This window comes from Athene noctua, chromosome 1, assembly GCF_965140245.1.
Source record: "Athene noctua chromosome 1, bAthNoc1.hap1.1, whole genome shotgun sequence".
Classification (NCBI taxonomy): Eukaryota; Metazoa; Chordata; class Aves; order Strigiformes; family Strigidae; genus Athene; species Athene noctua.
In genome coordinates this window covers 165,769,348-165,786,264 of record NC_134037.1, presented here as the reverse complement: position 1 = coordinate 165,786,264, position 16,917 = coordinate 165,769,348, and the positions used below count along the sequence as shown (strand labels likewise).

General features: G+C 38.9%; 1 protein-coding gene across 3 annotated transcripts in view; it reads left to right on the top strand.

The window, feature by feature from the left end:
- The window catches only part of DSCAM (DS cell adhesion molecule), a 477,293-nt gene that overhangs the window by 317,768 nt on the left and 142,608 nt on the right, over positions 1-16,917 (top strand). For all 3 annotated transcript variants that reach the window (XM_074904021.1, XM_074904029.1, XM_074904038.1), the window contains 2 exons: positions 6,895-7,014; positions 11,842-12,015. In XM_074904021.1, coding sequence (XP_074760122.1) covers positions 6,895-7,014; positions 11,842-12,015 — 294 coding nt within the window. The remainder of the gene's footprint in view (positions 1-6,894; positions 7,015-11,841; positions 12,016-16,917) is intronic.

The window sequence follows — 16,917 nt, the reverse complement described above, 5'->3', positions numbered from 1 at the left end:
TTTCCTTATCTATACTGTACTTCATTTTAAAAGTAGACTTAAAACTGATGAAGGCTATAATGTTTCCAAAATAAGTGGGAGTCCATATAATTTTACAGTGCATGGATAGACTCAGAAGTAGAATCTAAACCCAGTTCATTCCTAAAATGAATGAAGAAACACAGGCCAACTGCTTGTTGCTACATTTGAACTACTGGTGATTACACAAACTTCTTCAGAATTCATACAGCCACATAAATTCTTCAGCTTTACAACCTGAGATTTTTTTGCTCAATATTTTCTATGTCAGATCACATATATCTGCTGTTTTTTCACATTCATATTTCTCTGTTAAGTTTTAAGTCTGTTAAATAGATTTCCTATATTCTTTCTACATATATTATTTTTCATATATAAGCTGCACTACCATTTTGCCCGGAGTATTACATGGGAAGAGAAAAACAAGCACACGTCTCTTAAAATCTGCGGGTACCTTATGGTAAATATTTACTGCTGTTCCTGTTATTCTCTTCTCTATAAAAGCAATAAAGTGGTGATAAGGAGCTCTAAAAATATCTGTTCAGTAAGGCTGGATTTTCCCTGCCTTAAATATCAGGGGAAGATGATCAGCTTCCACAGAGCTTCCTAGCAGAGCATCCCATAGGAAATGGAAGGCACCTGCTCAGAGAAAGAAAGAGAAAAGCTTTTGAGCAGCTGTGCGCCCCGGGTAAGATCTTAGGGAAATCTCAGTTCTCTCTGCCAAGGGTTTTTTGGTGAGGACCTGGAAATGAGACTTAGTCACATGATCTGGACACAGATCTGTCAGTACTTCTCTCCACAATGTGTTGGCCAATTTCAGACAAATCGGAAGAGAGGAATATGCCTCCAGTAGAGCTGAAAGCCCAAAAGTTTAATGAAAGGAGGTGATTGATTACAAACACCCTTGCTAAGTGTAATACTAGACACCAAAGAATCTACTCCGGCAAGACCTTCTTCAAACACAAGGAAAGTTCCAATTGGAGTCTGTACTTAAACACGAGATACAAATCCACAGAAAAGCAGGCTTGATTAGTCCTAGTGTTTATGGAATATCTTCTAAAAGCTCATTAATTAGCCCCTGAGAGAAGCCTACCATCTTCACTGCATCTAGGGACTGCAAGTAGACAGTCCAGGTGAGTGATCACAGCCTGCAGTTTCTCTGGAAATGCATCAGAATTTGCATGCTAGAAGGGTTTCTCAAAAACTCATAATTCGTTATTATTTTTATTATTTCTTGTCTCACTCTTGGTTTGCTATGCATGCTATTAAGAGAAAGAAAAAAATAGGAACCTTTCATGAAAGTCATCCACAGAAATTAGGAAAATATCTTTTATGTCAACTACTTATAACATCATGTGGAATTAATTAAGGCTTTACTCATTAGGACTGTCTTCTAAGGAGTGATTAAAATTCTATATACACTTTATCATGTGTTATTAATTTCTTAGGGTTTCCTAAAATGGGAATGAAGTAATTATGAAATAAAAAGCAGTGAAAAAGGTTTTAATTGGTAACCAAAAAGAAAAAGATCATAAATGTATTATGAGTTCAAAATTTTTCAGATACTGCCAGAAAAGAGAATTCAAAGATAGTAGCAGGTACATAAATCATGATTTTAAAATTCCTGTTAGTGAACACATAGTAAGTCAAAATTGAGATAAGGTCTTTAAATACCTAATAAGCCCCCTTAATGCATTTAGTGCATTAAGTGTAAATGTGTTTTCATTTTGCGCTTGCCAGGAATGTTGAATATCATTAGATAGTTAGGCACCCAATGAGGAGTCCCTGAGCCTTGAATCTTCCAGATAAGAAGTATCTGTCTGCTTTCTGACGTTTGGTGGTGGTGCTGGTGTGATGCAGCAAATGCAGTTTATGATAGAAAAGCGGGGGGAGAGGATTTATGATCGCAGCTGGTGTCAAAACGCATTTATTTTCTTTGCTGGTGTTTACACTGTGGCTTTGAAGATTACTCTTGAATGATTCACTTCCTATTTAATGTTTTCATTAGATAAATCTGATCAACACAAACCACTATGCACTGTCTCATTTTGCAAAAGAACATCTTTTTTTTTCTTGAACTACATAGCAAATGGTTTCACTAAACCAGCTAAATTGACCCCTTAGGTCCAATGACCAAATTTAATAACTGTTCATCTTTGCTAAAGTACAGTGTTTAATGATCTCATTCATTAATACATCAATGGTTGCTTTGGCTGATTAAGTTTCTTCCATCATTTTGACAGAATGATCTAAATGTAAAGTACAAATATTCCATGTAAAAATGAAACACTGTATTCTGGGCCAATGTCATAGATTATTTCTTAACTTACTCCAGCAGTCCACTGGAGAAGCTTCTATCAGGAGCCTTCAGAACTGCTCTCCAGTCTGATGTACTGATTGCTGTACTTGGGAGCCAGAAACGCTTGCGTAGATTTGAAGTTCAGAGTGTGTGCATTTGTCATCTGGTCCTTGGTGTAAAGCACAGTCAGAAAGGATTTGCAGAAAGCAAAATTAAATCAGGGAATATTAGCACACATTCATAAACTGATTTTAGATAGCAGCTTGTAAAGTCCATCATTACGAGCAGTGATGACACTGGTAAGCTGTATCTTCTTAGGGTACCAACTCATATTTTATCATCTTATCAGGATTATTTCACACAAGGAGATAATGAAAGCATTTTCCTTCCCTTAAAATGGCTCTATGACATTCATATTATCTTCAACATTCTTATTTGATTGCTCTCATCCTTTGTTTTCCCTTTGTGAGAGCCTGAGACTGCTAGTCATAATATTGACTGAAAACACCTTTTTTAGGTCCTTTGAGTTCAGCCATTAAATGGTTTGCATCTGTCAACTTATTGCTCTTACACTAAACAATTCAACAGCTCATTTCTCGTCACAGATCCGTGGGCTGCATTAAATGAGAGAGCCTAACAGAAACTCACTGTTAAAGCAATTTTAAATGCCCTCCTTTATGGGCTCAAGGGACTGTGCTGCTGAAACAAGGGTGATAATAAAAGTAGAACTGTTCAGTCATATTCATGAACTATTTCAGTGTTTCACTTCTAAAAGGGTAGAGGAGGCCCACACCTTTACAACTAAAGAGAGAGGAAGAGAACTAATTGCTTTCTTTTCTCCATTAACTCTGCTTAAGCATATCAGACAAATCAACTTTGCTGAAGTCTTACTAAGCAAATTTTCTTTAAGGGCTAATGAATTCCTGAAAGGTAATGAAAAAGTGAATGAAGCTTTAGAATCTAAAGCTAAGTATCAAAATCTAGATCAAGTAGTTGACTGCATTGTCTTCCAAAATATGGTAGCACATAGCACTGAACAAGTTGTTCATTCAAAATAAAATTGAGAAGCAAACTATCAATGAAGAAGAAAAATTTAAAGGTCTCTGTTTTCTTTTTGATCATTTCTATAAGAAGAAAAATCCTGTGGTTTTATCTAGACAGAGATATAGAAACAATTGAAAGGTCATTGAATGAGTAATTCTGTTTTGTTGTAGCATCCCTTTTGATTTCTACTGGCAATCTTAAGATTTAAGTGTCAAGGGCTCATGCCTTCAAAATCAGAGCAGCAGTTGGCATTTTTATAAGTAGTCCTAAAGGAAGGCCAAAGCTTTCCTGAATATAGAAATTGTTTCTATTACTAGATTTGGGCAGAGTTTTTGCCTAGTAAAGTTGAAATATTCTTTGTTTATGTACTCTGTTTCAGCAGTGCAAGAAAACTGTACAATTGCTAATCATAAATTCTGGAGCTTATACGGCAAAATTTAACTTTCTCAGTTACTGTTCTGGTACCACTCTGTATTGAAAGTAATGATTAAAAATGAAAGTACCAGGAATATCTGAGCAATAGCTTATGTTTTATATACCCAAAATACAGTGAAATCAATATGATAAAAAGGCCTGTTCAGAGCTTGTCAGCATTAAAGGCACAACACATCAAGAATATCTACATGAGTTCATTAAAGTTGTGGAAGGATGCATTTCCATAGAAATGCTCAATGTTTACACTTGGCATCCATCCATTTTTCTCTATATATGCTGAAAGGGATTAGACAAAAATTTCATTTTAACAGATAATTTTAATGCAAGTAGTACTTTAAAGGCTGATTGGCTTTATTCTGTGCTAGTCAATCTTGCTTAACTTTTCCAGAACTTTCTGCGTATGTCTACCCATTTAATATAATAAATTAGTTCCTGAAAAATTTACACTTCTTGCCAGTGTCATTTACATCAAATGAAGAATATAAAGAAAATGTTTTATAAAGAGAAGGAAAATAAAGTTACAAAAGTTTTGTATCATAAGAGAGATATTAAAAGACATTATACTCTTCACATGTTTCAATTATCAGTCACTCCATTGCATCATTTGTAGTCATTCACCTGTAAGACTGATACAACTGAGGTGGTTTTGTGTTTTGGATTTTTTCTTTTGGCCTACCCTCTTTATGGATAAGCAGTTTGTAACTGATTTTTCAGAAGTTGTGAATACAAATTTGCTTACAGCTACTGAGGTGAAACAGCTGATGCCACTGTGCTGAGTTCTGTAAAATCAAATCTATTTGTGCAACTGATTGTACTTTTCACCTGCTTCAGAAAAGAAGTGCTTGGGACTCCTTTTGTGTTTGGTGATGAAATGAACACAAAACAGTGAGAAAAGAACTACTGAAGCAGGTATCTTCTCTGAGTAGGTAATTAGAACAGGGTGGGTGATGGCCCAGAGCTGTTGTTGCTGGGATTTCATGTTTGATAGTTACCTATCATGAATTAACATAACATACAATGTATGTTTGTCAGTGTGAAAGCTGTATGGAAAGCTGAAATGTTTCACAGCCGTAAATTTATCTCCTAGTACAAAGGTGTCTCTTGCCTTTATCGCTGTTAGTTCCTTCCATTTCTTCTAGACACATTCCAAAAAGCAGTGGAGCTTCTTTGTACATAGGCAATAAAGACCTTTGCATTATAGCTATAGCATTCAGTGAACAAAAGGTCCATTTAAAGGCATTGTTTGCTCTCCAGAAGGTTGTTCTCCTCTTTTAAAAATCGGTTGTATCTATGAAGGTTCAAAGAGAAAGTTGGTGGGGAGTCTGGGAAGAAGGCTCAAGCCATTGTGAGGAGATTTCTCTGAACCTGGAGAGAGGGTGTCTAGATACCATAACTCCAACTTTTAGCAGTCCTGTCCATACCAACACCAGCAGCTCAAGTTTTTCCTTAAGGAGAAGTTGGGACTCTCTGGTATAATGAGGGATCCTATTTGCATAGACTGTGAGAGTGTTTATACTGAAGAAACTGTAAAGTCATATATTATAGTATTGGTGCTTCTGCTGTGCTTCTGCCGCACAGTTTTTCTGATATATAATTAGTATGATATTCATGGCCATTAAGATCTGTTTCAGATCCCAGGGCAAATAGTCACTGTACTGATGATTCCCTTACGTTTCCTTGTACTACAGCCTTCTCCCATACTGCCTTTCTTAATTTCTGGCACTTTTGGAGAGACAGGTGGTGGAGTCTGATGGGGGGTTTTGTCAAAGCAAGGAGGGGTGGTGGGGACCTTTGTTCTGTCTCCCCCAACTTTCAGACAAAGTTAGCACTGGCTGGACCTGCAGAGTTGTGAATCCATGAGGTTCTGTGCATGTCCCTATATGCATATGCTGCAGTGGGGAGAGGAAAGCAAGGAACAGTTGGGATTTCTGCTTTACTGCATTAGATCTGAGCATGTTGCTGTACTTGATTTTACAGGAAAAACACCTGTCACAGGCTCAATCACCTTACTACATTTTCTCTGTTGAACTATAAGAAATGACAAAAAGAGAAACGTGGGATAGGGACACAAATAATTTACTTTTTTTCCTCAGGTATTTACTTCTTCATGTTCTGAACCAAAAACCAGGAGGTCAATGAAAATCTGTGACCTTAACTGACTTTAATACAACCATCAAGCACCTTTAATATTCCATAACTTTTGTGGGTCTTTCAACATTCTTCACGGTTTTCAGCTTTCCTTTCAAACGTTTGTCGAATCTGCAGGTTTTATTGAGACTTTGACATTTAGTATCGGGCCTTCATGGTAAACTGTAGGTCGAGTATTATCACAAGTCATTTTCTTTGCTGTGTATTTGTATTTAAAACATGTAGAGCTTTTCCTTGAGATAAGCAGTTCTTATTTTATTTATGTATATACAGATACATACTTGACTATGTCTGGAAGGCTCACTGCAGTGGTTTTATGCTGCCTGAGAATAAGTCTAATAATATGTATTCATTGATCCACAGACGTCTATTCCAGTAAGACTTGACTCTTCAACTTAATGCAAGAAATTGTGCTGAAATTTTCTATGGCTGTTTGGAAAGAAAAGTCTATTAGAAGTTACGGTTCAAACACCCTCATTTTAATATGAAGTTATTTCATTGCTATAAAAAGCATTATTTTTAAAGATTATTTATGCTACATAATTATTTTTCTAAAGCTTACTAGTTCACATAAAAAATTCAGAGAACTTCAGTTGTTCTTAGACATCTGACAAACCTCTGCCTTTGTTAGAAAGCTTTTCTGACCACAGCAGTATGATTTATCTGTTACTCCCTTTTTACAACTTCTCCTATGGTGAGATTTTCACTAACTTATTTTTGTATCCTATAAAGACCAGTGCTTTTGTTGTGCCTGGCAAGAAATACACTGAGATTGTGCACAAATAAATAATCATGAAAACCCAGCTTTCCTATGTCACTGGATCGTCATTTGGCTGGTTTTAATTTTTGCTTTCTGCTATAAAATGTTATGCCTCTTTAATTGACTGGTCTGCCATTCTGATCTACCTGTTAAGTTGCACAGATTCTCATGGCTCCTTCTCCTTCTGCAGTGCCGCCTAGGTTTGTGGTTCAGCCCAGTGACCAGGATGGGATCTATGGAAAAGCTGTAATACTCAACTGCTCTGCAGAGGGTTATCCTGTTCCCACCATTGTCTGGAAGTACTCAAAAGGTAGGATTCCTGAGGTAGTAGTAATAATCACTGGGGACAGATTAATTCTGATTTAGTAACAATTTACCTGTAACTTATTGGTTTAATCTTTATATTGTCAGAGACTGGCAGGGTGTAAGAAAAGAAGTCATGTTTATAATGTTTTTATACAATTTCCCTAAGCACATAGTGCTGGCCATTGTCACAGAGAGCTGAGCTAGATGGACTTTTGGTCTGCCTTAGAGATGGCCTGGAGCTGTGAATGTGTGCCTGTAATAGGTATGGCCTCAGCGGACGAGTGATGAAATGGACAGCTGAGAGAAAAGAGATACTGCTTTAATTGAAACAACCTCAGAACAAGGTTCACCGGCAGCATTTGGCTGATTTTTTTCCCCCCTTCAAAATTCACGATAACATGGCCAATCATATCTTTTCAGCAAAGAAGAAAGGTCAGGTAGCATTAGCATAAGCAGTAATTCAGTATGCGCTTTACATAATGCTTTAACATTTTCTTCTCATGTAACAGAGCATTAAAACTGGCCCCACTTGACCCTCAATAACCACAGGAAATTGAATGCTTTTTAATTAAAATGTGCTGCCTGCTAGATTGCGACTTCTGGCCAGTTGTCTTCTGGTAGGTTTTAGCAAGAAAATAAACTCTCTAAACTCTGTATCCAATCTAAATGAGTCAGCTCTGTAAAAAGCAAAACTAGGTGCTGTTGAGAAGAAAGCCTTATGTAATTTTTGGTTTCCCTAGGTTATAAGTCCAAATTATATTTAAAGAAAGAGGGTGAAGGAAGAGAAATGTTCATGTTAAAGGCCATTCTTGCTTTTATTGATAAATTTTGGTTTGTGTCAAGAAGAGCGCAGAGCTCCACATTTTATTAATCTTAATGGTATATGGGTTTTTAATTATGAATATAGGTTGCAAAGAAGTAATTCTGTTTTGTTGTGTTTGCATGCTGAAAGAGGAGGCCAAGCTAGCTAAATTGTAATTAACTGTGAAGAGATAAGCAGCCCATCTTAATAGAGAAGAAAGGGATAGGGGGTTTATATTAGTGACACTCTACCATCAAGTGACTGTTTTTAAGGTTTTCCATTAATAGCTCTGAAGGTTTTAAGTCAAAAAAAGTTTTAGTAGACACATGATGTAGGCAAAGCCATCAAACTGCAGTTTCATTTTTTGGCCAGAGTGAAAAGGTCAGTATTTTTACAAAAGCCTGTATTTTGCTAATAGATGACTGCAATTTCAATACCTAGTGTAACTAAGGTGCTGCACAGGTTTATAGGATATATGCTGCATCTTCCTTTAAAGAGATACATTATATTATTGGTTTGTGAGCAAGGTTTGTGCCAAATTATAAAATAATTACTGAGGTGAGCCCAACAGGAGTAAAACAATCGGGTCATAGCTTATCTGTAGGTACCACAACAGAGTAGAACACTCATCTGTACACTTGCATGTGGGTTAGTGTCATTGGCTTTTTGTGTCAGTGAAAAAGAGGGTTCATATTTTGTACATTGGGACAGAGGGGTAATGGAAATGGACTTGCTGTTTCTTAAGAATGATGACAGTGATCAACACAGACACACTACAATCAGCAAGAATCTGTTAAGTCCTTCAGCCATAAAGAGGCAATGGGCACACATTGTCTGAGCGTTCTGTCTGAGTACAAGGAAATAATTTTTTACTGTGAGGGTGGCTGAGCACTAGCACAGGTTGCCCAGAGAGGCTGTGGAGTCTCATCTTTGGAGATATTCAAAAGCCTCCTGGACATAGTCCTGGGCAACCAGCTTTAGGTGGCCCTGCTTGAGCAAAAGGGTTCTACCACATGACCTCCTGAGGACCCTTCCAACCTCAAGCAGTCTGTGATTCTGTCCTCTTGCAAATCCATCCATGCAGTTCTGTGTGATAAGCTGCTGTCACTGCTCAGGAAGGACTTTGTCTGTAATAGCAGTAACAATGTATGCAAAGAGTAAAAAGTCTTTGCAAACTGTTATGAACATTTTTGCCCAGTTGTAGCTGTCCTCAGGAGTATCAGCCCTTTCCCTTCTGTGAAAACCAAATTGTCCCCAGAATTTTTTATGTGAAGAAATGTAAGTGAGTGTTTGCATCTATCTACTTGGACAATCAGTTGCAGACAGGTAGAGTTGGTGAAGCATAAATGTTCCTTCCAACTAAATGACAAGAAAAATGGCTAATTAAAAGAAAAAGAATAGAGGTGGAAGTGGGATATGCATGTGACTAAAATAGTTGAAAAATCAACAGTGGCAACTGTTTTGTATCCCTTTAACATTTCTAAGTTCACAGTATCAACTATCAGTGTAACTGTAAGTGCCCAAAGCAAACTCTTTTAGGACTAGAAGGATTTTTAGTATGCCTGTCTGGTCTTTTTTAATATTCTAGATGTTGTATTCATAGGTTGTTTTAGTTTGCTATTTTATATTAAATCATTCCCCATAATATTTATTCATTGTAGTTCCTCCTGGGCTGACTCAGCCAACTGCGTATAGTAATTAATGCTGACAGATACTAACTTTGTGTACAGAAAGTGGTATAGAGAATTCCACTGAAGAGGACTACCTTACGATTTCCCTGAAAATTCCCATCTCTGCTACCAAAGTATGTTGTAGAACCCTTTGTTACAATGTGTTTATGAAAGGCAGGTCCTGCTAGACAGACCTGACCTCCTTCTACAACACGGAGACCTGCTTATTGGATAAGGGAAAGGCTGTGGATGTTGTTTACCTTGACTTTAGTAAGGCCTTTGACACCATTTCCCACAGCATTCTCCTGGTGAAACTGGCTGCTCGTGGCTTGGATGGGCACACGCTTTGCTGGGTAAAAATCTGGCTGGATGGCCGGGCCCAAAGAGTTGTGGTGAACGGAGTTAAATCCAGTTGGCAGCTGGTCATGAGTGGTGTCCCCCAGGGCTCAGTGTTGGGGCCACTCCTGTTTAACATCTTCATTGATGATCTAGACGAGGGGATCGAGTGCATCCTCAGTCAGTTTGCAGATGACCCCAAGCTGGGTGGGAGTGTTGATGTGCTGGAGGGTAGGGAGGCTCTGCAGAGAGACCTGGGCAGGCTGGAGCCATGGGCTGAGGCCAACTGGAGGAGTTTCCATAAGGCCAAATGCCGGGGGCTGCCCTTGGGCCACAACAACCCCCAGCAGCGCTACAGGCTTGGGGAGGAGTGGCTGGAGAGCTGCCAGTCAGAGAGGGACCTGGGGGTGTTGATTGACAGCCGGCTGAACAGGAGCCAGCAGTGTGCCCAGGGGGGCCAAGAAGGCCAATGGCATCCTGGCTTGTGTCAGCAATAGCGTGGCCAGCAGGGACAGGGAAGGGATCTTACCCCTGTACTCGGCACTGGTGAGGCCGCACCTCGATTCCTGTGTTCAGTTTTGGGCCCCTCACTACAAAAAGGACATTGAATGACTCGAGTGTGTCCAGAGAAGGGCAACGAAGCTGGTGAAGGCTCTGGAGCACAGGTCGTATGGGGAGCGGCTGAGGGAACTGGGGGTGTTTAGTCTGGAGAAGAGGAGGCTGAGGGGAGACCTCATCGCCCTCTACAGCTACCTGAAAGGAGGTTGCAGAGAGCTGGGGATGAGCCTCTTTAACCAAGTAACAAGTGATAGGACAAGATGTAATGGCCTCAAGTTGCACCAGGGAAGGATTAGACTAGATTTTAGGAAGTATTTCTTTTCAGAATGGGTTGTTAGGTGTTGGAATGGGCTGCCCAGGGAGGTGGTGGAGTCCCCATCTCCCTGGAGGTGTTTGAGAGTTGGGCCAACATAGCGCTGAGGCATCTGGTGTAGTTTGGAACTGTCGGTGTGAGGTTAATGGTTGGACTAGATGATCTTCAAGGTCTTTTCCAATCTAGACAATTCTGTGATTCTGTGATTCTCTGAAGGAGCATATCCTTATATACACTTAGAATGTCCCCAGTGCTGAAGAAATCTGAACATGGTGGGCATCTGGATAGTACAGCATGCTGACAGCATGGCAGCATATCGTTCCCTATTCCCTAAATCACCCAGTATCTTATTTCCAAGGAACAGTATGTTCTTTCTTAAAAACAAAGTTGATACAGAAATCTTTGGCTTCCTGTCTATTTACAGACCTTCCATTTTTACATTACCACCAAACATGGCACCTTATGCCTGATCAGTGATCAGAGCTTTTTGTTTCTTTCTCCAGTTTTTTACTGTTTAACAGCCTGAATAAATACTGACTACTAACATGGCTGAGAGAGATTTTATGTGTCATCAGTCAGTCAGCTATAAGAGAAAACAAGCAACACCATCACTGATGTGGTTTTCCACGTTACCTAGAGTTTCGTAAACAAGGTCCTATAGGTCCCTTGAGTATGCCATATTTACTACAACAGACATCCCTCTTAGTCATAAGAAATTCATTTGGTGTGTGCATTAGGGATGCATACTTGTATGACTTTTCAGCTGTAATTGTCAATAATTTATCAGCCTCTAAATGTACAACAAATATGCCTATTTGCCCATGAGCAGTCTGAAAATCTTCATTTTCTCTCTCTCCCTTTCTGGTTCTTCCACTCCTGCTTTGTGGTCCTTTTGCTCCTTTACCTTTAACCGGGGCAAATTATTGCTACTATTACATTCCAAAAGTCCTTCTTCTTTCCATTAAATGAATTCATTTTTGACAAAGAACCTTTCCATTTGTTCTGATAATGTCAGAAGCTATTTGTATTTTAATTGAATTGAACCTCTAAGAACAGCAAGCTGTAGTTTCTGCCTTAGTGAAAAAAAAAAAAAAAAAAAAGAGAGATACTCGTCTTCCTATCTAATCTATTTCCTTGGGGGTCCTCCTTCAGGTGCCGGAGTTCCTCAGTTCCAGCCGATTGCATTGAACGGTCGTATCCAGCTTCTCACAAATGGCTCCTTGCTGATTAAACATGTGCTGGAAGAAGACAGTGGATACTACCTCTGCAAGGTCAGCAATGATGTGGGAGCAGACGTCAGCAAGTCCATGTACCTCACTGTTAAAAGTAAGAACTAAACCACTTGTCTGTGATCCAGATATTAACATTCAGTGAAAAAGGCTTGTCTACTGCATCCTTAGATTGGAGGGAGGGGAGAGGTTGGTTTTATTGGTTTTAATTTCATGTTGGTATTCAGCTGCATGTGCTAGTGCCTGGAATTTAGTATGGTGAATGAAAAACATTGTTTGGCAGAGAGAGAAAAGGGCACTTAAAAATGGAAAGGATCAACATCTGATTTAAAAATTTTGTAGTATGTCTGTGAGCTACAGCTGAGTAATGAAGGGGAAGTAAGAAATTCTTTGGTCAAGGGTAAAAAGCGATAACAAAAAAACACCCCACAGCATGTTACAAATCTCAGAAGTTGAAGAAAATATAGGATAAAAAGTGCCTTAGTAAATTCTCAAGGTGTACCATAGATAGATACTATAGCTACAATTACAGTAGATACCACAAGATGCTATAACATACTGTAAGATATAGATAAAGCTACAATAGTCATTTTGATTTATCAACTGGCAGGTAACTTTCAGAAAATGCATCTAATTCTATTGAACCTGGAGTTTGTACACAGCCTTAACGTGTCTGTACTTTCTAGGCACAAGGGGCAAAAGCTATCCAGTTTTTAAGTGCATGTTAGCCATAACTCCTTCAAACATGAACATAGCTGAGAATATAGAGAAAATATTATGGAAAAAAGCTGTGGAGATAATTTCTTACTAGAGAAAAAAGTGACTATTGACACTTTAGCATGCCAAATGTCCCTGGATGTTGACCTTAGACTGGTATTGAAGGAGGTCACTAAGACATGCACTTTCATGTTTGTAGGATTTTTGAAGATTGACTGAGTACTTTGAAGTTCTGAGATGTCAATTAGCTTGAAAAAGATTTGCCCTTGAAAGTAAAAAGATTTTTTTTTTTTTTCTGAAAGGAAAGAAAATCCAATTTATCCTATACTGCAGAGCTATACTTTAGACCATGAATGTTTAGGTTTAGAGGTATTGTTTGTTGTAATGTCTAAATTCTTTGAGAGGAAGAGTGTCAACTTTATTAGATTTGCAGGACCCAGATGTCCTCTCCACTCTGATCTACCATAGTGGCTTCAGCTTCTGAAAAATAACTGGATATCCCAACCTCTCAAGCAAATACATTAATTGCATTTTTTTCTGTGGATTAGTAGAAGTTCCAGCTTCTGTGGTTTCCATAACTGGCCATTTTTGGGCCAATCTTCAACTGTGGTAGTGATGCACTACTGTAATATGCTACAGAAAAACAGCTTTCCTCTGGTTGGCAGCTATGCACACTGCCTGTCTGATCACTGCATGCAGTTTCATGTGTGATAAAAGAGCATCCCTTATCAAATAAGAGCAGGAGCTTCCCTGGAGAGTCAGTTGCTGTTTGAATCTAATGAAAACCCCTCCAGCTCTGAGATAGCAGGCAAGAATATCTGTACACCCTCACACATCCACACTAACACACGTACAGCTCCCAGCACAGCTGTTAGAACAAATGCTGTTAGCGTGTTGGTGCGTGCATAGAAGAGGCACAGCTTTAGCTTTAATCAAGCACACATTAAGGACAAGCTGCTTTGGAGAAGTGTGCCATGATGGGCTTCAGGTATAGCTGGATCCCCTGCTATGGTGGCCTGGTTATGGTATATAATACTTCCACCTGGTCAGGTGGAATGACTCCAAAGTGAGAGCCCAGACCTGCCTTCATTCTCTCTGTTACTGTATCTTGTCATTCATTGTTTTCTTTTTCTCTGTGGTTATTCTGGCTTCTTTTCCCTCTCCCCCACAAGCCTGTTTCTGGACCCTAGTCCTCAAGCATAGTCCTAGTACTAAAGACCTCAGGCTTCCTCCATGACATTCAGTCTTCTTAATCAGTTCATCCTGCTCCACAAGGTCACCCTACATGCCTTCTTTACTGAGAGGCAGAAGGTGAGATCTGGCAGTTGTTTCTGTGTTACAGAGTTGGTAAGTAAGAAGCAGCCTTCCAAAATGTAAGACAAAGATTAACATCAGCACATTTTGCTGTGGCTTTCTTGTGACAAATTAGTTTCCCCCTTCCTTCAGTCTACATGTGAGTTGTCTGTGAGCAATAGCACAAATCACCTGAGAAAAGAGTGGCTTAGATGGATTTAGTCACTTATCGTGAGACTAGACTGCCTCTCAGAAAGACATGGCAGCAGTCCCTTTACAGCCTCCTCCTTCACTTCTTAACTGTCCCTTGTACCACAGATACCTCATGTATTCAGATGCTAACTGTTCATAGCATCACTGTAAACTTAAAAAAAAACCCCTCTTATGCACAAGTAATTCTTCTCCTCCATGTTTGAAAAAAGTTTCCACCTATTCTGTTAGTAACATTGCTGGATAAATCTTTGCCTTTCATAGAACCTGTAACAACTCTACTAAATGAGACTTGTTGCTTTACTCTTCCAGAATTTTCAGTATCACCTGTATCTAAACAGAAAATCTGTAGACCTTTGATGTCAAAAGAGGGTAGACAAATTTTTGTTTTGGTAGCTTAGGAGTAGACAGAATAAATATTGATCTAATATACTTCCATGACTTGCTACCTCTAAAATTGACAGACTTTTTCTTAGTGAAGAGCCAGTTCAAGCTATAAACCAATTTGGCTTGCTTAACAAGACTCCTAATGCTAAGAAGGAAATGGCAGTCATTCCAGATACACATTTGTTTAGTGCTTCAGTATTTGTTGTGTGACACTTTCACGTCAGAGAAGCTGGTCCAACTTTTTGGTTGAAAGGAAATTGTGTGAGGGGGGAGTGGGGAAAAAAAAAAAAAAAAAAAAGATGAGAGGATGCGAGGAGAAGAAAGCAGCTTCTGGAATACTAACAGAAATGTGAAAAGAAAGAGCTGGCAGAGTCAATGCTGAATCAAGAACCACAGGGCTAGAATGGCAGCTGTGAAAGCAGAGAAGCTTTACTTAGCAGCTATTATCCTTCTCCCTTTCTTTTCAAGAAATGGACATAAAAATCATGATCAGTGATTTTTTCTCTTCTTCTGAACCAAGGGTAAGTAGTTCTCAAATTCCTTATTCACTAAGACATACAATATTAGAAAATTACGTGAGAGATCTGGAATAAGGAATCTAGTGCTGTCTTGAGAAATGACTCCTGGTGCTTGGGATGAGAAGAATTCTAAAGAATTTCTTTAAAGGATAATGAGCCTTTAACATGAAGGGAAGAACTGAAATTGTTTAAAGGTTGCTTGGGAGTCACAAGGGAAGAGATGTCTGCTTAAAATGAACTGCCTGCCTGCCTTCATCTGAATAAATGTCACACTTCCTAATTCTACTTTATAGGCTATATATAACATGATAGAACACTACTGTGAAAAAAATCCCTCCTGAAAAGTTAGCTTTCTTTAAGATATGTATGTTCCTATGTAAATAATCTGTTGAAATCAGTCATGTTAGCCCTGCCCCTTCTTAAATCTATTACTTATTTTCATGTCAGTGTGGAGCCTGAGAACTTTTAATCTAATCACCAAAACATTTTCAAAAAATCCTGTCTGCCAAGAAAACAAAATTTCTTCATTCACTTTCCTCTCAAATATGCTTCTTAAATATATGTTTAATACATAAACCTAAAGCCATCAGTCAGACCCACACCTCCTTCCATCAGGAACATACTAATCCCAGCTAATACTTTTAATGCCAAGTTTCACCACTTAAACATTAAAAAAAAAAATAAATTGTTATCTATGACAAAAGCCAGTAGAATAACAGAAGAGGCTGTTTCAGAAAAAGAGCCTGATCACAGTGTTAGAGTCTACTGCCCTGTTCCTGCAACTACCCTGGGTCTTGGCTGTGGTAATTCACCACGCTGTGCCTCTGCTGCCCCTGCCTACCTTGAAGTGGATCTTGTCTATGTTGACCATGACCTCTTCCAGGCAAGATTTGTTTCTCTCCATCTTCAGAGAGCTCGTGGAACAGAGAGTCCCCAGTCACATAACCAGCTATTACTGCAAAAGAAATAAAATAGTAGTTCTAAACACAAATAAACCCAAAATATGCTTATGAAGAGAGATTCTGAATCTAGTGAAGCTGTTTCCTCCACTGCTAACTTAACAGTTGTTCCACCGTATGGCTGAAGCACTGCAGCATTTGTCTATTAAAATGGATAGAAGTCTATGCCTGGCTTCCTCCATGAAACTTTGTCTGGGCAGGGTAAAGGCACACTTCCCATGTGGCCAGCCAAATGAGTTTGCTTTGCTGCAATACCTGCAGAAAAGCCAGCAAACCATGATGGAGAGCTCACTGTGCTCTGCTCACCAGGGTGCCTCTAAATTCTCATCTTAGTCTTTAAGAAAATAATTCCTTTTTGAGAATATAGGAATGTCGAGATCTGTCCAGTTCCTAATTTTCCTTGTGTATGGAAAAAATAGCATTTATACATAGATGCCAGCCTTTTGTATATGTCCAGTTTCTCATTAAAAATGCATATATCCCACAAGATGTCAGTAAGGGTGGCATTGCTGGTTCGGCATTTGCGAAGGTGGATTATCCATGATATGTTGTAAAGGAAGATAAAAATCACCATCTCTAACACCTTCAAAAAATGCTTATAGGAAGAACAGCAGTCATATTATGTCAAATTCGTCTGAGCCCAATTATTTTGATATTTCTTATTCTGTCTCTGCTCCATTTTTTCACAGTCCCATGATCTGTAAATAGTGTGGCAAAACAAAACAAAGTCCCCTGGTCTGATTGTGTACTCTGTTTTACTGTTTTCTTCTGACATTCTTCCATCTTTAAACAAAGGGCTTTTGCATGTATTTACTTCTTCATAGTTATTTTGTGGTTATCTTGGGTAGAGTGTGTTTTTGTCCAATGGACAAATTCATCCAAAACTGGTAAAAATCTCTAGCTGGATTACTTGCA